At 26.1% G+C, this 27,016-nt stretch overlaps 1 protein-coding gene across 3 annotated transcripts; it reads left to right on the top strand.

Annotated features, from left to right (window-relative positions):
* Window positions 1-1,827: 1,827 nt before the first annotated feature.
* On the top strand, window positions 1,828-26,202 carry LOC117172109 (angiotensin-converting enzyme-like). 3 transcript variants are annotated; one of them, XM_033359896.1, is made up of 14 exons: window positions 1,828-2,120; window positions 2,201-2,359; window positions 2,438-2,531; window positions 6,179-6,322; window positions 7,435-7,626; window positions 7,737-7,831; window positions 7,906-8,075; window positions 8,149-8,325; window positions 12,844-13,035; window positions 13,118-13,216; window positions 13,321-13,327; window positions 13,409-13,461; window positions 16,184-16,353; window positions 16,434-16,643. In XM_033359896.1, the coding sequence occupies exons 1-14, from the start codon at window positions 1,917-1,919 to the stop codon at window positions 16,466-16,468; spliced, it is 1,791 nt and encodes a 596-aa protein (XP_033215787.1). In that variant the 5' UTR covers window positions 1,828-1,916; the 3' UTR covers window positions 16,469-16,643. The 3 variants fall into 3 exon arrangements, with proteins under 3 accessions (XP_033215787.1, XP_033215786.1, XP_033215788.1); XM_033359895.1 differs by having other exon boundaries at window positions 13,321-13,461; XM_033359897.1 differs by lacking the exons at window positions 16,184-16,353; window positions 16,434-16,643 and adding an exon at window positions 25,996-26,202 and having other exon boundaries at window positions 13,321-13,461.
* The last annotated feature ends 814 nt before the right edge of the window (window positions 26,203-27,016 follow it).

The following is a 27,016-nucleotide window of genomic DNA, read 5'->3' as shown; positions in this document are numbered from 1 at the left end:
ACCTTTTAACATCAACAAAAATAAGAGGGGCTTTTCTAGTAATTTTGTCCTACTCAAGGCCCGTTGACCATTTTTTTTAAATAAAAGAAAAATTTGCCAGTATTTTTTATTTTTTTAACTTTTCTAAAACTCCAAGGACTTTAAAAGCTTTAAATACTGATTTGTAGAATTGCATAGAACACATTTTTAGTCGATCAATTTTTTTGATAGATTATTCCCATTTCAGAGGATTTTTTTGGAAAACAAATTCTGTTAATACTCATTATATTTTACAAGAAAAATGAGGTTGGATATTTTCTAGTTTTTCGTTAGAAAGAAGAACCTTAGACAGAGGGATTTTTTTTTAATGTTCAAGACATGAATCTGGTATTTTTAGAATTTTAACAACAAAAAATTAATAGGGGCTTTTCTAGAAATATTGTCCTACTCAAGACCTGTAGACAATTTTTTTAAATCGAAGGAAAATTTCTTAGTATTTTTTACATTTCTTTTTTGGCTTCTATAAAACTCCAAGGACTTTAAAAACTTTAAGCACTGATTTGTAGAATTTCATAGACCATTTTTTTAGCCGATTATAATTTTTGCTAGATTTTTACTATTCCGAAATAATGTTTTGGTAAAAAAATCCTATTAATACTCAAAAAATTTTACACGAAAAATTAGGTTGAACCTTTTCGATCTTTCTTAGAAACAAAAACGTTCAATCGAAGGATTGTTTAAAAACAAAATTTAAACACGAATTTGACCTTTTAACATTTAAAAAAAATAGAGGGGCTTTTCTAGTAATTTTGTCCTACTCAAGACCCGTTGACAATTTTTTTGAATAAAAGAAAAATTTGCTAGTATTTTTTACTTTTTTAACTTTTCTAAAACTCCGAGGACTTTAAAAACTTTAAATACTGATTTGTAGAATTGCATAGAACACATTTTTAGTCGATCAATTTTTTTGATAGATTATTCCTATTTCAGAGGATTTTTTTGGAAAACAAATTCTGTTAATACTCATTATATTTTACAAGAAAAATGAGGTTGGATATTTTATAGTTATTTGTTAGAAAGAAGAACCTCAAACAGAGGGATTCTTTTTTAAATGTTCAAGACATGAATCTGGTATTTTAACAATTTTAACAACAAAAAATTATCAGGGCCTTTTCTAAAAATGTTGTCCTACTCAAGATCTGTAGACAATTTTTTTAAATCAAAGGGAAATTTTCTAGTATTTTTTACATTCTTTTCAACTTTTGTAAAACTCCAAGGACTTTAAAAACTTCTCTCTTTTCTAGATCTTTATTACAAACAAAACCTTTCTACAGAAGGATTAAAAAAAAAATTGGAACATAAATTCGAACTTGCAACCATTTAAAAAATAAATAAAAGGGACTTTTTTTAATACTTTTGTCCTGAAAAACACGTTAATAGTTTTCAATAATAAAATTTTCTAGAAACCTTAAAATACTGGTTTGTCTCTTATCCAGTACTTCAGCGGGACTTTATTTGGATCCTATTGAGATTTCACGAGTCCTCTATTTTATTCAAGTAATTTAAGAAATTACAATATTTCTAAAAATATATATATAGCTTTAAGAAAATTTTAAAAATAGATTAAACAAAAGAGTTAAAGGGTCAATTGTTTCCGTTCTGCATGCGTAACTACGCCCTTGTGTGCGTTAGCCACTTGGAGCAGAAACTATGCGAAGGTTGTTGTTTAATCGTCCGTGTCGGTGTGTGTAACGTTATAGTGTTGGTATCAGAATAGCCGATATCGATCAAAAAGCAATTGAAAAGCATTTTACTCGAAAAAGTGCTGCAATAATCACAATCGTCGAAATGAATAACCACTTTAGAGAGAAACGATTCCTTTTTCTGTTGTAAAAACGCGATCAGAGTTATAGTGGATTATTGTTCCGTTTTTTGAAATGTCAGCTTATTTCTTGACTTTTTTAACTCTCCTTTCGATTTCTGATACTTCGTCAAAAATTAGTTTTTCCTCTCACGAGGAAAATATTGCTCGTAAACTTATGGACGTTCTAAATGAGGAATATAGTGTCATCAAACATCAGGAGGCACTGTTCACTTATTATTACAATGTAGACACCAATGAAGAAAATCTTGAAAGAATGGTAATCAGATTTCTTCTTTGCTTCAAAATTTTTTAAAAAATTATAAGAAATTTTATTTTTTGAATTTTGAAAAATTTTAGATTGCAGCTGTAGTAGATAGTAACCGATTTTTGGAACGAACAAGACACCGGTTAGCTTCTTTTAACTGGAGAGGATTTAGGAATCAAACTCTTAAACTACTCTTCCACAAGATGATGCGTATAGGAAGTGCGATTTTGGAAGAAGATGCATTTTTATCAGTTAGCAGATTTTTCAGAAATTTATTTTTTGTTTTTGTTTTGTGCATTATTATAATTAATTTGAAATAATTTTTATAGTACATGAGTTTGATTGTGAATCTCAAGAAAAGATATGTGGAATTAACTGTCTGCCGTTACGGAAATTGTAACGATTGCAATGTCAGATTACCAGGTAAAGAAAATATCAATATTCCCGGAGATTACTATTTTTTTCAAACACAAAGAAAGGCCTCTAATTAAGAATATCTTTGGTAGGTTTCATAAATTTTTGTCTATTTTTGTTTAAAAAATTTTTTAAACAACTTTATTGTTTATTCCCAAAAACATTTTAATCATTTTCAGCACGGCTGAGCAAAAATAAAACTTGTTTGCATCTTGAAATTTTTGCTTACGTCAAACTGTTTGCAATATACCGCATAATAAACAAATGATTTTTTAAGAAAATTTCCATACTTGCATAGTGTTACCTCAGAATCTATTATTTAGACAAATTTAAAACTCGTACACAACAATTATTTATTACTAAAAATGTGAAAAAATAATCCTATTTTCTGATCAAAATGTAATTGTTTGTCATTGTTTGGAGTAGTAAATTGTTCACAAAACATTACGTAATTATTTAAACAATTATTTCTTGTCTATTTTCAAAATTTCTGAAAAGTCAGCCAGAGATATCAGCTTTTTTTAAATTAGTATCCTATGCTATTTTTTGTTGCATAATTAAATAATTTTGATACATTTCTTTTAATTTTGAATAAATATCTATTTGTTTAAACAATCTTTATTTGCTCAAGCAGTTTCTTTTTGTTAACTAAAAGAATGAACTAAAACAGAACACAGAAAATTATTATTCTAACTGTATAGTGTATAGAAGTAATACATTCAGAACTTCTTAATTGTTTGAACAAATATAAGTTGTTTAAATAATTATTTTCACAAAAACACTTTTACAATCCTAATTGATTCTATGTCTTCTATTTTTTTAATGATCAACAAATAACTGCTTGAGGAACAAAAATTTTTCAAACCAAATAAGAATTTGTTAAACACTAGAAGAAATGTATCAAAATTATCTAATTATTCGAAAAAAGCAGCATAGGATATCAATTTGAAAAAGAAGACATCCCTGCATTTCAATTAAAACATACGATTATTTTTCACATTTTTGGGGAATAATTAAGTGCTTAAATAATATACATGTGTTTGAGTAATTAAAATTTGTTTAAACAATTGAAAATTGTTTAAAAAGTCATGGTAAATATTCAAATTGTCCATTAGTGATCATTTGTATAAAAAAGACGACCCTATTGTACACTGTTTATATCAAGGATAGATCTCTTGAGGGGAAAAAGAAATCTTGCAATCAAATAAAAACTTCTTTACCAATTCGGTAATATTATAAACTATTCGGGAATTTTATTAATCAGGAATTTTCAAGTCCGGGATTTTTATTATTCCGAAAATTCATTATTCCAGAATTTTCCTAATCGGGAATTTTCCAGTATCAGGATTTTTAATTTTCGGGATTTTTCAGTCGTCCCTGGACTTTTAATATTCGCGCATTTTTCAATTTAGTAATATTATATACTGTTATGGAATTTTCCAATTCGGTAATGTTATAAACTGTTCAGGAATTATATTAATCAGGAATTTTCAAGTCCGGGATTTTTATTATTCCGAAAATTCATTGTTCCACAATTTTCCAAATCGGGAATTTTCCAGTATCGGGATTTTTATTATTTTAAGATTTTTCAGTCGTCCCGGAAATTTTAATATTCAGGAATTTTTTAATTCGGTAATATAATAAATTTTTAGGAAATTTCCAATTCGGTAATATTATAAACTGTTCGAGAATTTTATCAATCAGGAATTTTCAAGTCCGGGATTTTTAATATTCCGAAAATTCATTATTCTAGAATTTTCCAAATCAAGAATTTTCCAGTATCAGGATTAATTTTCGGGATTTTTCAGTCGTCCCTGGAATTTTAATATTCGCGCAATTTTTCAATTCAGTAATATTATATACTGTTATGGAATTTTCCAATTCGGTAATATTATAAACTGTTTAGGAAATATATTAATCAGGAATTTTTAATTAGGGCATTTTTATTATTCCGAAAATTCATTGTTCCACAATTTTCCAAATCGGGAATTTTCCAGTATCGGGATTTTTATTATTTTAAGATTTTTCAGTCGTCCCGAAAATTTTAATATTCGGGAATTTTTAAATTCGGTAATGTAATAAATTTTTAGGAATTTTTCCAATTCGATAATATTATAAACTGTTCGGGAATTTTATTAATCAGGAATTATCAAGTCCGGGATTTTTATTATTCCGAAAATTCATTGTTCCACAATTTTCCAAATCGGGAATTTTCCAGTATCGGGATTTTTATTATTTTAATATTTTTCAGTCGTCCCGGAAATTTTAATATCGGGGAATTTTTTAATTCGGTAATATAATAAATTTTTAGGAAATTTTCCAATTTGCTAATATTATAAACTGTTCGGGAATTTTATTAATCAGGCATTTTCAAGTCCGGGATTTTTATTATTCCGAAAATTCATTGTTCCACAATATTCCAAATCGTGAATTTTCCAGTATCAGTATTTTTAATTTTCGGGATTTTTCAGGCGTCCCTGGAATTTTAATATTCGCGCATTTTTAAATTCAGTAATATTATATACTGTTATGGAATTTTCCAATTCGGTAATATTATAAACTGTTTAGGAAATATATTAATCAGGAATTTTTAATTAGGGCATTTTTATTATTCCGAAAATTAATTATTCCAGAATTTTCCCATTCGGGGATTTTACAGTATCGGTATTTGTATTTTTTGGGATTTTTCAGTTTTCCTGGGATTTTTATTATTTGGGAATTTTTCAATCCGTTAATATTATAAATTGTTAGGAATTTTTCTGATTCCATAATATTATAAACTGTCAAAAAATTTTATTAATCAGGAATTTTCAGTCCAGGATTTTTATTATTTCAAAACTTCATTATTCCACAATTTTCCTAATCGGAAATTTTCCAGTATCGGGATTTTTATTTTTCGGGATTATTTAGTCGGCCCGGAACTTTTGAAATTCAGGAATTTTTTAATTTGGTAATATTATTAACTGTTATGGAATTTTACAATTGGGTTATAATACAAATTATTTGTTAACAAATTATTTATTTATAATGCTATACATTCCCAGCGGTTCATCGTACGAGAAAAGTGCAAGAGGTAAACAAGTTATATTTTTGCTCAGCCACGGTAAGAATGATTTTATAAATTTTGTTTTTGAATAAATAATGAAATATTTAATAATTAACATTTTTCATTCGTAGGGGGAATGTCATTATTCGTGAATCTCCCAAATCGGGCATTTTACTGTGTCGGGATTTTTCAGTCGTCCCGGGAATTTTAATATTCGAAAATTTTTCAATTGGCTAATATTAAAAACTGTCCGGGAATTTTATTAATTCGAAATTTTCGAATTCGGGATTTTTATTATTCGGAAATTCATTATTCCAGAAAAAAGTTCAAGACGCAACAAAATTTGATTTTGGCTCCGCAATGTTAAGAATGATTTTAAAACTTTATTTCGTAAACAAATAATAAAATTTTTTAAAAAATTGTTTAAACAAAAATTGACCCAAATCTCGAAAAAATACCCCAGATATCCTTAAACAGGGGCCTTTCTTTGACCTTTTTAAATTTAGTACTCTCGGGGACCTATTAGTGCATACGAAAGTATTAGTGGCGACTGGATTAGAAGAAAGCTTTTACATTTTTTGATGTAATGAAATAATAAATTTTTAATTAGAAATCCTAAATATTTTCTCAAAATCGCAAAATCCAAGCGAACTTCTTCACTATTGGGTGGCTTGGAGGAACGCAACTGGTCCCCAATTTCTTGAAGAATTACAACTTGTTTATGACATTAACAATGATGTAGCATCGTTATTAGGTTTGTATAAATTTAACCAAACTATTTTATCTGAAAAAATCTGCCCGCCCTGCGGGCACATTCTCATCGCGCGCTATGCGCGCGGCTCGCAAGTTTGAGCGCGCCTAGGGCGCACGACGTTTGAATCTCGCGCTTCGCGCTCGAATATTTATTCTTTGCATTTGGAATGCTTCGAAAAAACTTGATCTTTTTTCGTATCCTACATAGTTTGTCCACAAAATGGATGTTTTTATTTTCCATTATTTTTTGTGCAATTAAAATTTGAATTTCGATTTTTGAAGAAAATTCAAAAGTTGGTTATGATAACCTCGGAGGGCTTTCAAAAAGAAATGTTTTTCTTTTCGTAAATTTTTTCATATCGTGCGTTTTTCGGCTTCAAATTTTGATTTTCGGTTGATTAAAAAAATTTTGAAAACGCTATAACTCTGAGAATTATCTTTTTATCGAAAAAAGTCATGATGATAAATTGTTTGTTCTTTTTAAGGCTATAAATACCCTTACCTAGAATTTTCAAATTCAGAAAAAAGTTGTCTCAAAAATTTTCAAAATGCGCTCACTTTTTGAATTTTTATCAAAAATGGCTGGTTTACGAACTCGTTCTTTTTTTTAGGACCTAAAAAAAGTGTATCAAAGATGAATTTGATTCGTTTATTTTTTCAAGAGTTATCGTGTTTACGGACGGACAGACAGACAGACACCATCGTGTAACAATACGTCTGGACATATTTTATTATTCGGAAATTATTATTATTCGGGAATTTATTATTCGAGAACTATCCAATTTAAGAATCCTACAATGTCGAGAATATTTTTTTGGGGGTTTGTCATTTGATCTGGAAATTTTATGATTCGGGAATTCTCTAATTCGATAATATTATAAACTGTTCGGAAACGTTGTTATTCTGGAATTTTTAAATTCGAGAATCTCATTATTCCGGAATTTTCCAATTCGGGAAATTTATTATTCAATAATTTTATAAACTGTTCTGGAATTTTATTATTCGAGAATTTGCAATTCAAGAATTCTACACTGTGGGGATATTTATTTTTCAAATAAATCAAATAAAAATTTCTCAAAGCACGTATTTTTCAAATAATGATTTGAAATCTAGATTTTCCGAATGCAGCGGAAATGTGGATTTCAGAATATTCTACGCCTAATTTCGAGAAAACTATAATGAAATTATGGTCAGAGATCAAACCACTTTATGCTCAATTACATGCATACGTGAGAAGAGAACTGCGCATATTTTATGGAAGTCGATTGATAAGTGAGAATGGCACTATTCCTGCTCATTTGTTGGGTAAGGAAAAAATTTAAAAAATGGAAAAAATTTTTGTTTATTAACATTAATTAATAATTATCTTCAAACTTGTAAATGTTGTAATTTGTTATAACATATTTTCCTTGAAGGAAACATGTGGGCACAAAAATGGAATGTGTACAATTTGGTGATTCCTTTTCCGTTGAGCAACTTTCCGAACATAACGACTGCCCTTTTGCAAAAGGTAAAGACAATATATTAATGACCTTGAAAAAAAAAAAAAAAAAAAAAAAAAAAACCTATTGTTCGATCTTTTAGGATTACACAATAGAGAAAATGACGGAAGAGGCGGAAGACTTTTTTCAATCAATGTCTTTCACCAAATTAAACAGTCGGTTTTGGGAAAAAAGTATTTTGGAACGTCCAAGTAAAAGAAATATGTCTTGTCAAGCATCTGCTTGGGATTTGTTTACCGGAAAAGATTATCGGTAATTTTATTCTTGAGAAATACGACGCAGTAGGAAATGAAAAACTAATTATTTAAATTTCCGGAAATCGTAGGTTAAAGATGTGCCTGAAGGTAACTGGAGCTGATTTTATAACACTACATCACAATTTAGCTCACGTACATTACTTCATGGAATACAGAAATCAACCAGTTCCCTTTCGAGACGAACCGATACCAGGTTTCAATGAAGCCATAGCAGATATTTTTACTTTGACTATCATGAATCCCAGGTAAATTAATTTATTATTAAAAAACTATAATTTTTCAATTTATTTCTTTATCTTTTAGTGAAAGTTGATACCTTATACAGGAAAAGTTTTTATTTCGTAATACACTGGGATCCCGATTTACTGGGCGTTCCCTAAATGGCACTCACGATAAATCGGGAATCTCTAAGCCCTTCTTCTTGTGGCTTGCTAGAGTGCTGAAACTTGCCCCCTTGGACCACCTTATCTGGTGTATCGGGATCCGGTAAAGCAGGATCCGAGTGCGATTGGAGTGGCTACTTTATTACGCGTCCTACAAACGAATGAAAGCGACAGGAGTTCTCCCAACGCGGGCCCTCTGTACTATTGCGCATGCGATGTATAAGGCTCTTCATTGGCTGCCATTCGCGCGTTTATTTGAAATATAAAAAAGTACCATTCTACATTTTTCAAATTATTATTACTTATTTATGCATTTACAATTTTTCAAAAGAAATCAAATGGAAATACAAAATTTATCACAGGTACATTTTAAAATATTTAACATTTATTTATCGAGAAATTGTGATTCAAATTTTATAGAAGTTAAATATTAGATAGAAAATTAGTCAAATATATAATATAATATATTAAGATAATATATACATATTTTTCATCAGCAGCACAGAAGTTAAATTTATTTTTGATAATAAAGCATCGGCTCATTTCGAACTGGTTTTTAGTTTAGTCGAATTTGAAAAAATCATAAAAAGCAAAATTTCCGAAATTTAAGATTCGCGAATTGAGAAATTCCGAAATAATAATAATCCCTGCAGAAAATTGCCGAATTATTGAATAGCCGAACTTGAAAATTTCCGAATTAAAACAAATGAAAAAATAGTTTCTTCGTAGGTATGATTTATTTATTGAGCATTAAATTATTAAAACTTTTCATTATAGCCAATTTTTTTAATGCTTCTTGTTTTCCGACATTATGGTTAGAAAAAAATAACAATAATTGTATATCAATTCTATAAAAAAAAATCAATTTAAACACACGTGCAAACAAAGTGTGCAGGATTCAACTCAACAATGATTTATCTCTAAGCTTATTTATTTTCTTTTTTAATTGAAAATTCGATTTTTGAATACGTGTTTCGTAATTTTTTAAGTACTATGCACATTTTCAAACAAAAATTTTCACCCTGCCATCTGCCAAATAAAATTTTAAATCTGCAGGCAGTACAGACTTTTAAATGAAGGCTTAAAATATAAGTGAAAATTTTCTTTTCTGGAATTCTATACAGTGGATAAAACACTGATATTTTTTATTTGACTCAAATAGAATTGTTCATAAAACAAACGAAAAATATTGTTGTCTTATCCACTATATAAAACTTTATATGAATTTTTCACCTGGATGGAATTGGATAGTATTGCATGATATTAAAGAGAAATGTGTGGGATTGCATGGGATTACATGAGATTTGAAAGGATTGCATGGAATTGCATGGGACTGCATGAGATTACAAAGTATTGCATTAAACTGTATTAGATTGCATACGATTGCATAATATTGCAAAGGATTGCATGGAATTGTACGGTTTCGCATTAGATTGCACAGAATTGCATGAAATTGAAAATAATTGCATAGGATTACATGGGATTGCATGAAATTTCAAAGGATCTCATGGAATTACATGGGCTTGCCTAGGGTGGCATGTAATTGCATGAGATTCTGAAGAATTGTATGGAATTGCATTGGATGATATAAGGATTTAAAGGATTGAAGATTGCGAAGGATTACATGTTATAAATTGAGATGGGAAAGGCTTGCAGGAATTGAATAATATGGTTAGAGATTGCAGGGAATTGAATGAAATTGCAAAGGATTGCATGTTATTGCACGAGATTGCAATGAAGTGTGTTAAATTGCATGCGATTACGAAGGATTAAATGGAATTGCATGCGATCGCAAAGGATTAAATGGAATTGCATAAGATTGCAAGAGATCGCATGAGATTGCATGAAAATTCAAAGGATCGCATAGAATTTCATGGGATTGCATAGGATGGTATGCAGATGCACGAGATTCCGAAAAATTGTATGGAATTGCATGGGATTGTATGATATTTCAAAGGATTATATGGAATTGCATAAGATTGCGAAGGATTGCATGTTATATGATGAGATGGGAAAGGCTTACAGGAATTCAATGATATCGCTTGAAATTGCAGAGCATTGTATGAGATTGCAAAGGATTGCATTTTATTGCACGAGATTGAAGAGAATTGTGTGGAATTGTATGGGATTACATGCAATTGCATGCGATTGAAAAGGAGCAAATGGAATTACATACAATTGCAAAGGATTGCATGAGATTGCATGGTATTTTCTGAGATTTATAAGGATCGCCTGGAATTGAATAAGATTGCTTGAAATTGCAGGGCATTTATAAGAGTGCACAGGATTGAATGTAATTTCATGAGATTGCATAGAGTTGTGTGGAAATACATGGAATTGCATAAAATTAGAAATGATTGAATGTAATTGAATAAGATTTTAAAGGATTATATGGGATTGCGTTGTATATAATAAGATTAAAAAGGATTTCATGGAACTAAATGAGATCACTTGAGATTGCAGGGCATTGTATGAGCTTGCAAAAGATTGCACGGATCTACATGAGATTGCAAGTAATTGTATGGAATTGCATGTAATTGCATGAGATTGCTCAGGATTAAATGGAATTGCATAGGATTGCAAAGGATTGCATGGCATTTCATGTTATCTTATAAAATCGGAAAGGATTGTATGTAATTGTATGGAATTGCATGGCATTGTATGAAATTTTAAAGGATTGATTGGAATTGCATGAGATTGCGAAGGATTGCATATTATATAATGAGATGGGAAAGGCTTGCAGGAACTGAATGATATTGCTTGAAATTGCAGAGCATTGCAGGATTGCTGCAATGCTGCAATGATTGAATGGAATTCCATAAGGTTGCATAGGATTTCATGAGATTGCAAGGCATTGCATGTAATTGTATAAGATTGCAAAGAATTCTATTAAAAAGGAAGGTATTGCAGGAGATTGCATATGATTAAATGGAATTGCATTAGATTGCAAAGGATTGCTTGAGATTGCATGGGATTGCATAGTATTTTTAATGATTCGAAGGGATTGCATAGAACTGAATGAGATTGCTTGGAATTACATAGCACTGTATAAGATGGCGAAGGATTGCATGTAATTTCATGATATTGCAAGTAATTGTATGGAATTGCATAGGATTGCATGAGATTGCAAAAGATTAAATGGAATTGAATACGATTGTACAGCAGTGCATGGAATTGCATAGTGTTTTGGAAGATAAGAAAGGAATGCATGTAATTTTAATAGATTGCTAACGCTTGCATGTAGTTGCATAGGATTTCATGAGGTTCAAAGTACTACATGTTATTCTATGAGATTGCAAAGAATTGTATTGAAATTTTATTAGATGGAAAAGGATTGCTAGTAATTTCATAATATTGCAAGTAATCGTATGGAGTTGCGTAGGATTGGATGAGATTGCAAAGGATTGAATGGAATTGCATAAGATTGTTCAACATTACATGGGTTTGCATATTATTTTATGAGATTGAAAAGGATTGCATGTAATTGTAATATATTGCTTACGCTTGCACGGAATTGCATAGGATTCCATGAGATTGCAAAGGATTGCATGTAACTGCATGACATTGCAAATATTTGTATGAAATTGCATGGTATTGCATAAATTTGCAAAGGATTGAATGAGATTGCTTAAGATTTCGTAGCATTTCATGATATTGCAAAGTATTTTATCAAATTGGAAAGGATTGGATCTAATTGTAATAGACTGCTAACGCTTGCATGCAATTGCATAGGATTCAATGAGATTGCAAAGGATTGCATGCTATTGCATCAGCTTGCAAAGTTTTAAATGAAATTAAATATTATTGCAAATGATTTCATGGGAGTGCATAGTATTTTATAAGATTCAAAGGGATTGCATAGAACTGAATGAGATCGCTTGAGATTGCACAAGATTGCATAGCATTGCATAGTATTGGGGATTGCATAGGGATTGCATAGTATTTTATGAGTTTGAAAAGAATTGCATTTAATTATAATATATTGATAACACGTGGATGGAATTGTAAAGGATTGCATGTTATTGCATCAAAATGCAAAGAATTGTTTCGACTTGAACGAAATTGCATGGGATTGTAAAGTATTGAATCAAATTGCTTAAGATTTCACAAAATCAATTTATTTTTCAGATTTTTTTGTCCTATTTTAGCTTCCTGACTAAATCACTTTTATCCCAGTTACGTGACTATATTAAACCACATCATACACTACCATATTTTTCTTATGAACTACAAAACGCACTCTCCAGAAAAAAAGTCAGGGTCTCGTACTGCTTGATTTTTCATGCTCGAAAAATATTCTAATTCTCTTTTCAGAGTGATCTCCAATTTTGTAACTACCATGTCGCTGGATTCTGGAATTATATCATTTTGTTTTTACAGGCACTTAGAAAAAGTAGGTTTTCTCAAACATTATTCGGATGATAAACAAACAACAATCAATTATCTTTTTCAACTGGCTCTCCAAAAAATTGTTGTTCTACCATACTCGCTTGCCCTTGATCTTCATAGGTGGAACATATTCAGGGGCCATTATGATCCTGATAGTCATAATTGCGAATATTGGAAATTAGCGTAAGTTGTTGCAAATTATTCAAAAATTAATAAATAAAAGAAAAACGTATTTACATTTAAACAAATAACTTTTTTGAATCAGAGAAAAATATCAGGGAATAAATCCTCCAGTCGAGCGTGGAAGAGATGACTATGATCCAGCCTCCATGTTTCATGTGATTGCTAATAAACCCTGTGTCAGGTACCATTAAAAAATTACCAAATTTTTTTTTTGTGTTACACTCTTTTTCAATCCTTCAAGTATTTCACCTACTATATTCCAGAAAAATTTAACAAAAATTACAGCTTTTTTGTGAGTACGATTCAACAATTTCAATTGCTCAAATCCGTTTGTGTTTTGGCTGATGAATATGATCCAAAAAATTTTGCAAAGGGACTTCACAATTGCGACTTTTCGGGAAACAAGGAAGCCGGACATCTACTTAAGTATGCTCACAATTATTTATACTGTCACAAAATATCCCCCCGCATACCTCTACGCAATTTTTTATAAATTTATTTTATTTTTTGTTTCTATTTTTAGTACGCAATTTTTAGTTTCAAAATTTTTTTGCTAGTTATTGCTACTATAATTCAGCAGGGTGTGTGAAAACTTCACTTTCAAAATTCTCTGATTTTTCTTTAAATAATTTTTTATTTAAACTATTTATTTATACTGTTAGAAAATATCCCCCCCCCCTTCCTTTACGCAATTTTTTATAAATTCATTTTATTTTTTGTTTCTATTTTTAGTATGCAACTTTTAGTTTCAAAAATTTTTTTGCTAGTTATTGTTACTGCAATTAGGCAGGGTGTGTAGAAACTTCATTTTCAAAATTCTCTGATTTTTCTTTAAATAATTTTTTATTTTCTTTGGTTAGTAATTTTTACATACAAGCATTTTATTCTTGTAATCATTTTTGCATAGAATCTTTTATAAATAGAAACAAAACAGTATTTCAGATACAAAATAAAAATTTTCAAATTTATTAATTTATTTTAAACAAAAAATGTCCTTTCTACTATAGAAGATAGATTTTTAACGAAATACTTTAATTTTCAACTTAAAAGATAAATTCCCAACAAAAAAGTGTAAATGTTTAGTATATAAATAAAAAAAGATAAAATTTATACAAAAAAATTAAACTAAAAAGACGATTTTTTAACAAATAAAAATTTTCTGATCCAAACGAAAATAAAAGTTTATATAAATTATTGAATGTTCAAACTAAAGGACTAATTTTCTGTACAAAAATTTAATTTCCAAACAAAAATATGAATTTTCGGCCGAAAATTTTCCACGAAACTGATGCAGTTTTTACCTACTAAAATGAAATTTCAAACCAAGAAAATGAATTTTTTTGCCAAAAAGTCCAAATTTTCAACTAAAAAAGAACAATCTTTAAAATATGTAAAAGTTACATTTTCATTTAAAAAGTCAATTTTAAACAAAAAGGGCTTTCCTACTTAATAGTTTTAAAAAAATGAGCCATTTTCAACTGAAAATATAAATCTCAAAGAAAAAAAGGACTTCTTAACAAAGTGATTCAACCAAATCTTTCAAACAAAAAAATTGAATACTCAGGCTAAGAAGAATAATTTCTAACCAAAAAGTAGCATTTTCTTATAAAAATTAAATTTTCAATAAAACAAATAAATTAATAAACAAAAAAAATAAATTTAGAAAAAAATAGTTGAATTTTCGGTTTAAAAAGATTTCAGTTGACTTTTAACGATCAAAATATGAATTTTTAAACAATAAATGAATTTATACGAAAAATATCCAATTTCCAACAAAATTGTCGGAATCTCTGCCAGAAAGTTGCATTTTTATCTACAAAATATTAAATTCATCTCAAAACGGACGTATTTTTATTTACATTAAAAATTTCAAATAGTTGAATTTTAATTTTTTTAAATTCTGGTCGACTTTTAAGGATCAAAATATGAAGAAAAAACAAATAAACTGCTACGACAAAAATTAAATTCTCAATCCAAAAAAAAGGAATTTTTTTCAACCAAGAAGGATGAATTCATAACAAAATAATTTAATTCTCTACTAAATAGTTGTTCTTTTATCAAATAAAGATGACATTTGTCCTACAAAAGACAAATTTGTGATTGAAAACGACAGTTTTATTTTTTAAGTTCCCCTTTCATTCAGAAAAGATTTGGGTTCATTTTTTAATACCAAAATATAAATTTTAAACAAAAAGTAAATTTTCTACGAAATAGTTAAATTTTCAACAAGACAGAATTTTCAAACAAAAGTAATGACCTTTCAACAAAATAATTTCATTTTCAAACAAACAGTCAGTTGGATATTAATACAAAAAATCTAAAATTTCTCTTAAAACAAATAAATTTTGACTTAAAAAAACAAGTTAATTTTTTATTTAGATAATATTTCAGTTCTCTTCTCCAAACCAAAATATTCAATTAAAAGAAAACGCAAATTTTTTACGGAAAATTTAAGTTTTTAACAAAACAGCAGAATTTTTATTAAAAAATTAAAACTTTTCAACAAAATTGTTGAATTTTCAAAGAAAAAAGTTGCGCTTTTATTTAAAAATAATAAAATTTCATATAAATTGATAAATTAACAAAAAAAGATTGAAAAAATAGTTCAAATTTTAACCAAAAGTATAATTTTTTTTTAAATTGTCATTTTTAACAAAAAGTTGCGTTTTTGCATCCAAGATAACAAATTCTAACAAAACAAGCAGGTGAATTTTTGCATAAAAAAATTTTCAACAAATATTTGTTGAATTTTCATCCAAAATCATTTCAGATGATTTTTGAAGACAAAAATAAAAATTTTAAACAACAAGTGAATTTTCTAGAAAATACTTAAATTTCTAAGAAATCAGTTGCATTTTTATTCAAGAAAAATATGAACTTTTAGATACGAAAAAACAATTAAATTTGCAACCAAAAAGGTGGTCCTTTGGAAAAAGATTTTGAATTTTTAAATAATTAATAAAATTGATAACATGTAAATAATAAAATATAATTGAATAAATAAAATTTATAAATGTTCAATATTTTGATATGGCTATTAGGAAAAGGAAAAAAAAGACTTAGATAAATTTATATAAAAAAGGAAATATTTTTAACAAATATTTATAAATGAAAATTGTTTATTTTTTTTTTATAAAATAAATTTCAGATACATTATGTCACTTGGCAGTTCAGTACCTTGGCAGCGCATAATGAAACATGCAACAAGCGAGACAAAATTATCGGCTCAGCCGTTGCTCGAGTTTTTTCAGCCTTTAATGGATTATTTAGAGGAAACTAATAAAAATAATATGGAGTATGTTGGTTGGACAGAAAAACGTTAGTTTTTTTTTTTTGGGTTGTGATTGATTTTTTTTTTAATTTTTAATATTTAATGATTATATTTTTAATAATTTCAGATCAGCTTTGTGGAGGATCTTCTGTTCATCCATAAATCTGTTTTATTAAAAAGCGCATTGCGCCATTTTCAATTAATTCTCGAACCATATAGAATTAACTCGAAACAATTTAAAACTATTATTGTTTTTTTTTTATAAAAAAAAGTCTGCAAACTCCAGGTTTATGAGAAATGCAAGTTTATCTAAATAATATATTTGTTAATAATAATTAATGTAAGAAAGGTATCCAGCATTTTGATATACATAATGTAATTAGTAGATTTTTAAAATTTTCAAAAAGTAAGGATCTTTTTAAGAATTTTAAAAGGGTTTCAAGAAAATACAAAAATTTCTTTACATTCCTGAGAAAATGTAAACTGTTTTTTTTTATTGAAAATAAATTATAAGAGAAAAATCGACAAAGATTTAAAAAGATTTTAATTAATTTTTTTATGTTTCGAAAAAGAATGTGAAAGATTTTCAAGAAAAATTTTTTAGTTAGCAAGATTACAGAGATTGATAAGAAATTCGTGTAATTTTAAGACATTTTGAAATTTCAAAAAGATTCGAAATTAATTAAAATTTTTTTTTTGAAAATTGAAAAATGTATAAAAAATTACATTTTTGAATATTTGTAACTAAACATTTTACAGCTTCTTGAGGATTCTGAAATGATCTACGATAATAAACAAAATTATCGTAGAATTAATGGGAAAATGTAAACCGATTTTTTATTTTGACAAACTAATTTCAAGAGAATATTTTTAAAGATTGTTAAATGGTTACAAAAGATTTTTAAATCATCATAAGAGATTCTGGAACATTTTATGGCAATTTTTGTAATTTTTCGAAAATATAAAACAATTTTAGGAAAAATTCGAATAATTTTGAAAGAAATTCAGAAGGTTCAATAGTTTAGGTAAAAAATTAAGAAATAATTTACTATTTCAAAATATTTCAAAAGTTTTCTAACAAAATGTTAAATTCTTTAATTAAAAAAAAAACTTGAAGCTTTTTAAGAAGTTTAACAGGCTTCAAGAAAATGAAAAACTTTCTAAAAATTCCTGGGAAAATTTCAAAAGAGTTTTTTATTTAAAAAAGAAATTTTAAGAGAAAATTAACAACGATTTAAAAAGATTTTTAATTATTTTCCAAGTTTAAATAGCAAATTTACACAATTTTATTAAAAATTTGAAAAAAAATGTAAAAGGCTTTATGATAATAAAAAAATTTCTCATAATTCATAAAATAATTTAAACCGATTTTAAAAAAATGGTTGTAATATAATATTTAGAAAAATCGTTACCTTGAAAAGATTTCCAAAATTGTCAAAGCAGATTCTGTAAGATTTGAATGCAAGTATTTTATTATTTTTTTAATTAAAAAATTTTGAATTTAAAGAATTTAAGGGATATTTAGAAGGATTAAAAGTGTTGAAAGTAGATAAAAAATTATTTTTAAATTAAAATATTTCCAAAAATTTGTAATTTAATTTAAATTTTTTAAGGTTTCCCAAAATATTTCGAAGTTTTTTAAGAATCTTGAAAATAAAAAACTTCCTTCAGATTTCTGGGAAGAAGAGAATTTGAAATAGTTCCAAAAAATTACAAAATATTATTATTTCAAAATATTTCTACAAATTTAAAAATATCTGGAAGATTTAAGGTCATTTTTTATAATTGTGGAATTTTCTTTAAAATTCTAGGAATATTTCGAGTGAGTTTAAGAGAGATTTATTTTTCAAGCTTCTAAAAGTATTAAATATTTTTTTAACTGATTCGAATTTTTTCTAAAAATTTTTTAAATCCTCAAAATTGAAGAGTCATATTTTTTCGACATTTTAATTTTCTCAAAAATATTAGGATAATTATATATTTATTTAACTTTAAAAACAAATTAACGAAAAGGCTTTGAAAATAAATGTTTATTCAAAATTTCTATTTGTATTTTAATTTATTTATCCCCCAAAAATAATAACTTGGGTAAACATGGATGAAATAGATGCTCGCGCATAGCGCGGTTTTCTACTTGTCCTTTTATTAAAAAGCGCATGACGCTATTTTCGATTGATTCTCGAACCATATCGAAATAACTCGAAACAATTTGAGACTATTGTTGTCAAAAAACCCGCAGTTATGATTGGATGCAGTTGTCGGTTCTTTTTCTAGTTTAAAATAAAAATTCAGGTTAATGAAAAATGTAAGTTTATCTATTTTGAAGATTTCTAAGAAAAAAAAAGCATTTTTGAAGTAATTTCAAATGTTTAAAAAGAATTTAAGAAATTTTCTTACCGTTAATAGAGAGATTTTAACTAATTTTTTATTTCAGAAATTAAATTTGAAGATATTTCAAAGCCACATTTTTCATTTAGCAAGATTACAAAGTTTTACGGAGAATTCAATCTAGTTTGAAAGACTGCAAAGTTTTTAAAATATTCAAAATAAATATATAACATGAAAATATTTTAAAAAAAAAGAAGAAGCGTACATTTTTAAATATGTGGTAATAATAATTTTTTAGCTTCCCAATGCTTTTGACAGGTCTTACAATAATAAAAAAATGGTTAAAATGACTCGGAAAATATAAACTGCCCTTTATTTTGAAAACTTAATTTTAAGAGAATATTTAAAAAGGCTTTAAAACATTTTAAAAGATTTTCAAAATTGTCAAAACAGACTGTGGAAGATTTAAAGGCAATCTCTGTTATTTTTCAGATTTGATAAATTTTTTTGAAAAATTCGAATAATTTTAAAAAAAATTTTGAAGTGCGTAATCTTTTGGAAATTGCACAAAAAATTTATTTGAAATCTGTAAATATTTAAAAACATTCTAAAACTTTTTAAGAGGTTTGAAAGGCTTCAATAAAATAAAAAACTTTTCTTGAGATTCCTGGGAAAATGTTTGATATCCTTTCATTTCGAAAAATTGACTTCAATAAAAATATATAAAGGTTTAAAAACATTTCATCACATTCTTACAAATACCGAAACAAATTTGAAAGATTTAAGGGCAATTCTTAAATTTCTAGAGATTTTTCAAAATTTTATAAATAATTCGAGTCAATTTAAAATATATTTATTTATAAAACTTCTAAAAGTCCTAATTATCTTTTAAACTGATTTGAATTTTTCCTTAAATATTGAAAAATTTCGTGGAATGAAAAAAAAATTATAGTTTTTCGACAAATATAAAATCTTGAAATATCTTTTTGTATTTTCTCAAGAATCGTATGAAAATGTTAATTCTGAAACCTCAGAAACAAATACAGATTTAACTAAAAAAAGAAATAATTATTCTTAATTTTTTTAATATTCAAATGATTAATCCCTCAAATGATAATTTAGATGAATGTTTCATCCTTTGTTACCAAAAAAAAACTTTTTTGTTGTTTAAAATTGAACTATTTTCTTGAAAATTCGTCTTTCTGGTTTGAAAATTGATTTTTTTTTCAAAATTATACTATTTTATTTTAAATTCGTTTTTTTTTTTGTAGATAATTGATATCATTGCAAAAAAATTCATCTATTTTGTAAAAGAAATCATGTTTTTGTGTTAAAATTTAAACTGTTTTGTATAAAATTCGGCTCTAAAAAAAATTCTTTTTTGCTTTACTATTCATCTGGCAACAATTTTTTTTATTTGAAGATTCAGCTATTACCTTAAAAAAATGTTTCGTTTTTTGCAGAAATTAAACTGTTTTTATTTAAGATTCAAAACTCTCAGCTTTAACTATTATATATTTTACCTAATTAATATATTTACTAATTTATTAAAATTAATAATAAAACTTTATATCGCTAAGAAAATCTTTTTTTCAAAATAAACTTGAGGATCTCTATAAATCATCTTAAACGTTTTTTGGTGATATAGAAACTTTTTCATGTTATAAAATTGAAATTCATCTTTAAAAAAATTTTAAACTTTTGATAAATGAAAATAAAAAAAGAGACACCCTTTATTTTTTAATAGATAAGTTTTCCTAAAATTTTCATTTACAAACATTTTTAGCACATTGTAATTCTCAAGAGTTCAAGAAAAAAAAAGTTTTCGATTAAAATTTGTTTAATGTTGGTCCAAAAAATTAAAAATTTCTTTTGAGATTTCTGAAAACAATTCTCGAAACAATTTGAAACTATTATTGCCCTGAAACCCATGTTCATGATTGGATGAAATTTTAATTTATTTGCACTTTGTTACAAAAATTTCAATATGCAGATTTTTAAAAATTTATAAAAAAATAATATTTTTCGGAATTTGAAAATATTTCAAGAAAATGAAAAAAACGGGCTTAAAATTCCTAGGAAAATTTTAACAGACTTCTTAGTTTATAAAACAAATTCTAAGAAAAAATTTACAGAATGGAATTTTTATTTTAAAAAAATTAATTTTAAGAGAATCTAGAAAATTTGAAGGCAAAATTGTTGTACTGCCCTGAATTTTTAGAAATATTTTGGAGGAATTTAAATAAAGATATTAAAAAGGTTTAAATTTTTTTGGAAATGATTAAAAATAATTAGCAATTTGAAAAGATTTACAAAAATTTAACAAAATGTGAATTTTTAAAGATTTCGAAATCCAGAAAGTATTTTTGAGTGATTCAAACTTTTTTCTAAAATTGAGCAAAATCCTGTAAAATAAAAAATTATAATTTTTCGAAATACATATATGAACTCTTCAAAAATCTTTCTGAATTTTCTCAAGAATCTTACGAAAATGAAATATTTTAAAATATGTAAATAATTATACTTGGATGAATAATTATCTCAATCTTGTGTTATGATTTAAAAATATTCCCAAGCGTCTCAGATTTGTTAATTTTTATATAATTATTTTAAATCGCTAAGAAAATTCTATTTTTAAAAGAAATGCCATTTTCGATTAATTCTCGATTAATTTCTATGAATTCTCCATTTAAAATAAAAAGTCTAAAAACTTCAGGCTTATAAGAAATTTAATGTAGATGTTTGAAAATTTCTAAAAAAAAGAAGTTTTTTGTTAAAATCTTTAATGTTTGAAGAGAATAAAAAAAATTCCTTAAAATTACTGGGAAATTTAAACCGACTTCTTTTTTTATAATAATAAATTTGAAGAGAAATTTGACAACGAACTGAAAAGTTTCGTAATTATTTCCCAAAATTAAGAAATAAAATGCAAACGATTGCAAAGAAAATGTTTGAAAATAGTATGATGTTAAAGTTTTATAAATGAACTCGAGTAATGTTAAAGGACACTTAGAAGCTTCAAAAAGATTCAAAATTAATTCAAAAGTTAAAAAATTTCAAAACAGTTTTCAAAAAAGGTACATTTTAAATATTCGAAAATAAAAATTTAACGCTTCTTAAAAATTTAGGAAGGTTTCAAAATAATAAAAAAATTTTTTAAGATTGCGGGGAAAATTTAAATTGCCTTTTATTGTAAAAGCTTGATTTCAAGAGAATATTTAAAAAACTGTCAAAATAGAATCTGAAAGTTTTAAAGGCATTTTTCATTTTGCAAGATTTATAACAAAATTCAACAATTTCAAGAGATATTTAGAAGGTTTAACATGTTCAGAAATATGTAAAAATAAAACAATTTGAAATTTAAAAACATTTCAAATTTTTTCTAACAATGTGTAGATTTTTCAAGAAAATATATTTTTTTAATTCCTGGAAAAATGTTAACTGATTTTTTATTTTGAAAATAATATTTAAGAAAAAATGGACAAGGATTTCAAAAAATTTGAAACTATTGACTAAAAATCTTTCAATTAGCAAGATTAGCAAATTTTATATCAAATTTGAAGAAAAAAATGCAACGGTTTCATAATAATAAAAAACTTTCTCATAATGCATGGAATAATTTTAACTGATTTTGTATTTTGAAACATTAATTCTAAAATAATTTTTTTTTTCTAATATTTCGAAAGATTCCAAAAATCTTCAACAAAGAATATGCAAGATTTGAAGGTAACTTTTTTTAGAATATTTTAGAATTTCAAGAAAAATGTTGGAAGAATTCGAGGAATTTTAAAATATATTCAAAAGGTTTGAAAGCAATTGAAAATGTTTTAAAATGATTTTGAATTTAAAAATTTTTCTAACAATTTTAAACAAAATGTAAACTTCAGAAAATTTGAAAAAAATGTCGAAAATTTTTAAGAAGTTTAAAAGGTTTAAAGAAAAACAAAACTTCCATGAGATTCCTCGGAAACTGTGTAATGATTTTATTTTGAAAAAATTAAATTTTAAATCAAATTTTAACAGATATTTATTTTCCAAACTTTAAAAATTACTAAGCGCTTTGCAAACTAAATGGAATTTTTTCTAAAATTTTTCATAATCCTAAAAAATAAAAGATTAAATGTTTTTGACATATACGTTAAAAAAAAATTTAATTTTCTTAAAAATTAAAAAAAAATAAATAAATTTATTGAACATTCAAAACAAAGGAACGGGTAAAGTTAAAAAATAAATGTTTAATCGAAATTTTTATTTTTTATTTTAAATTATTTTTCTTCAAACATAATACATTTGGGGAATTCTTTTTATGCTATGACTGAAAAATCTGTTTTTGTTGAGGATTCGACAATTTCAATTTTGTTAAAAATTAATTTCTTAAAAATAAAAATTCGGAATTTTAGTTAAAAATTCATTTCTTTGGTTGACAATGTCACTATACCGTTGAAAAATTGTTTTTTTGTTTGTTTAACGTTATTCATAATGGCTAAAAAATAATTCGAAATTCCATCAGATTTCCAAAAATATTTTAAAATTTTGAATTTTTGATGATTTCTAAAATAATTTCAAAGCTTTTTCAGAAGTTTAAAGGGCTTCAAGAATATAAAAATCTTTTCGTAAAATTCCTGAAAAAAATTGTTAACGTATTTTTTTGCGAATTAAATTTATTTAATATTTTAATATTCAAAAACATCTTATATTTAATATATATTTAATAATTATAATTTAATTTTTAAAGATTGAATTCTTCCATCTTTTTTTTAATGTTTTGAGGAATTAAAAAAAAATCATATATTTATGCAACTTAAGAAGCAAACTTTAAAAAATTTCTTCGAAAATTTTATTTCGTATTTAACATTATTTATTCCCTACCCAAAAGGAAGTCATTTTTAAAGCAATAGTTACATTTTTAAACATATGTGATAATATTTTAACAAAAATGATAATAATTCAACTAAAAAATATAATTTTTTAACAATTTACCAAATTATTTTTCGACCAAAGAGATAAATTTACAAATTAAAATTATAAATCAATTTGAACAAAAGAGTTTGACCCTTAACCTAGTAATTAATTTTTCATTTTGAAAAGGATGAATTCTGAACCAAACGTGTGTTACAAAATATTTAAACCAAAAAATATATTTATTTGTGATCAAAAACAATTGGTTGAGTTTCCAACCAAAGAGATTAATTTTTAGCCAAGAAGCTCAGCTTCTAACAAACAAAATGAATTTTTATTAATATACTTGAATTTTTAACTAAAATTATGAATTGTCAACAAAAAAGTTTAACTTTTAACCCAAAAGGTGACTAATTTTCAGCTAGAATGAATAATATTTTAAACGAATACGTATATTTTTTAACAAAAATATGAATTTTCAAATGAAAAATATAAATTTTTAACAAAAAATTGAATACTTAAATTTTATTTAAACAAATCAGCTTTCAATCAGAGATGAATTTTTAACTAAAATTATCAAATATTCAACAGAAATACTTATGTTATCAATTTTCAAAAATTGATTTTGAACACAAAACAAGTATCTTAAATATCTCACTTTGATACTAAAGAAATCAATTTTGTATTAAAATTATAAATTTTTAACAAAAAAAAAAAAAGAATTTCGAATGAAAAATGTTGTATTTTATATTTCAAGCAAACAATATTTTAATTTTTGATAAAAACAGTTGAATTCGAAAAAAATACTTTTCAAAATAGGTTGAGTTTTCAACTAATAAAGATTTTTCAGTCAAGAGAGAAAAAAAATCGATCACAAACTGTTGAATTTCAAATCAAAGAGGTGAGTTTTGAACAAATAAAGATTTCCAAACAAATATTAAAATTTGGAGGCAACATAAATAAATTTTATCTAAAATAATGAATCTTCAACCATACAAATTATTGTTTAACCCAAAAGTAGGTAAATTTGCAACAAAACAGTTTAATGTGCAACCAAAAACTTTACATTTTCTACCAAAATAATTGAAATTTTAATCCAAAAATGATAAGTGAATTTTCAAATGAAGAAGATAAATGTTAAAACAAACATGAAATAGTTCAGTTGCCAGAAAAACTTGTTTCAGCAAAATCCAACATTTTAAACAAAAGAATTGAATTGTGGAGCAAATTAATTAATTATTATTTAAGACAATTGTTTTTGACATATACCTTAAAAAAAATTTAATTTTCTTAACAATTTTAAGAAAATATTAAATTTATTGAACTTTCAAAACAAAGAAACGGGTAAAGTTAAAAAATGAATTGTGAAGCAAATTAATTAATTGTTATTTAAGATATTGAATCATCAACAACAACAAAGTTAATTTGTAACCCAGTAGTTGAATTTTCATACCAAAAGATGAATTTTTTACCCAGAAAAAGTAAATCAATTTTGGACGAAATAGATGAATTTTCAACGGGAAAATAAGGTAGTTAAACTTTCTAAGTTATAATAATTATCTTTCAATAAAAGAAAAATAATTTGTTATCAAAGAATTTAATTTTTTACCAAAAAGAATATTTTTAACAAAGTATATTAATTTTTAAACAAATTTTGAGTTTAAAAAGAAATTTTCAAACTAAAAAAAATTTTAAGAGAAAGAAATTAATCTTGATCCAAAAAGAGGAATTAGTCACCAAAAAGATTAATATTTTACCACAAAGAACAAAATTTCTACAAAATACATAAATTTTCAAGCAAATAACTGAATTTTCAACGGAAGAAGATAAATATTGAACCCAACTTTGAATAGTTAAAATTTTAGTTTAAATAATTAATTTAGAACAAAAAAAATTTTTTTTACCAAATATTTCAATTTTCAACAGAATAAACGAAAAGAAAAAACGAACGAAGTTTTTTACAGATATAAAATTATTAATAATTAATACTAAATAATAATAAAATTAATTAATTATTTAATTCATCGTAATTACTATTATTTAATTACGAGTAATCGAAGGTCAAAATCCGCATTTTTAATTATTTCTTTATCAAGTGTGAAAATGCGACAATTAATTATATTAAGGAAATCAGACAATCCATGTCAATCTCATTTCTCCTTCACGCACGAGTCACGAGCTCTCTTTTTAGAATCGACGAGCCCGTGTCCTCGAGAATACTATTTGGACTCGTGTTCATTGTAAGCAATTATCCTCAGATTATTCGAGCCCAACATACAATTTAAGGCTGTTTATAAAACGCGAATTACTGCGTAAATTGTGCCACGACCTTACTTAGATCTGATAGAAGCAATAAAAAAATTAATAATAATATTATAATAATTAATAATTATAAAAACAATAGATCCAAGGTGTCAGAAAAGTATGCATTATTTCCTCACAGCTATTTATTATATTCATAGATAAGTGGCTAAGAATGCCCCTCTTCGACGAAGAAGGTGTGGATCTCAAAACAAAGAAGGTACGTGGGTTAGCCTTCACAGATGTTAAGTTTCTTCGGGCGCAGTCAGTTAAATCAATCTCCTTCTTCTGATAGCCACGCCTTCACTTAGATCTGATAGGAGCTATACAAATTAATAATAGTATTATTATAATTAATAATAAGAAATATATCCAAGGTGTTGGACAAAGATGCATTATGTTCTAATGATTATTTAATCTCTTTATTGACAAGTGTCTAAGAATTTCACTCTTCGACAAAGAAGGTGTGGATCTCGAGACAAAAAAGGTACGTGGGTTAGCGTTCGCAGATGCTAAGGTTCTTAGAACACAGTCAATTGAAGCAATCTTCTTCTTCGGATAGCCACTGGCTTACTTAGATCTGATATAAACAAGAAAAAAATTATTAATGATATTATTATAATTAATTATGAATAATATATCCAAGGTGTTAGGCAAGGATGCATTAAATTATTATGCCTATTTAATATATTCGTGGACAGGTGTCTAAGAATGGCCCTCTTCGACGAAGAAGGTTTGGATTTCGAGACAGGGAAGGTACGTAGGTTAGCGTTTTCAGATGATAAGGTTCTTAAGGTACAGGCAATTGGAGAGATTCAAGAAGTCAATCTTCTTCTTACGGTAGCCATGAAGATACTTGAATATGATAGATGCAACAGAAAAAATTAATAAAAATATTATAATAATGGATAATAAGCTGCTAGAGAAAAATGCATTATTTCATCATGGCTATTTATTTTGTACATGCAAACGTGTATAAGAATCGCCCTCTTTGATGAATAAGGTGTGGATATCGGGACAGAGAAGGTACGTGAGTTAGCGTTCGAAGATGTTAAGATTCTTAAGGTACAGTCAATTGAAGAGAGTCGAGAAGTCAATCTTCTTCTTGCGATAGGCACAGGCCTACTTAGATATGAGAGAAAAGATAGAAAAAATAATAGTTATATTATAATAATTAATATT

The sequence above is a fragment of the Belonocnema kinseyi genome, chromosome 4 (genome assembly GCF_010883055.1).
Source record: "Belonocnema kinseyi isolate 2016_QV_RU_SX_M_011 chromosome 4, B_treatae_v1, whole genome shotgun sequence".
Taxonomy (NCBI): Eukaryota; Metazoa; Arthropoda; class Insecta; order Hymenoptera; family Cynipidae; genus Belonocnema; species Belonocnema kinseyi.
The sequence above is the reverse complement of the archived record's forward strand: the minus strand, read 5'-3'. Positions and strand labels throughout refer to the sequence as shown.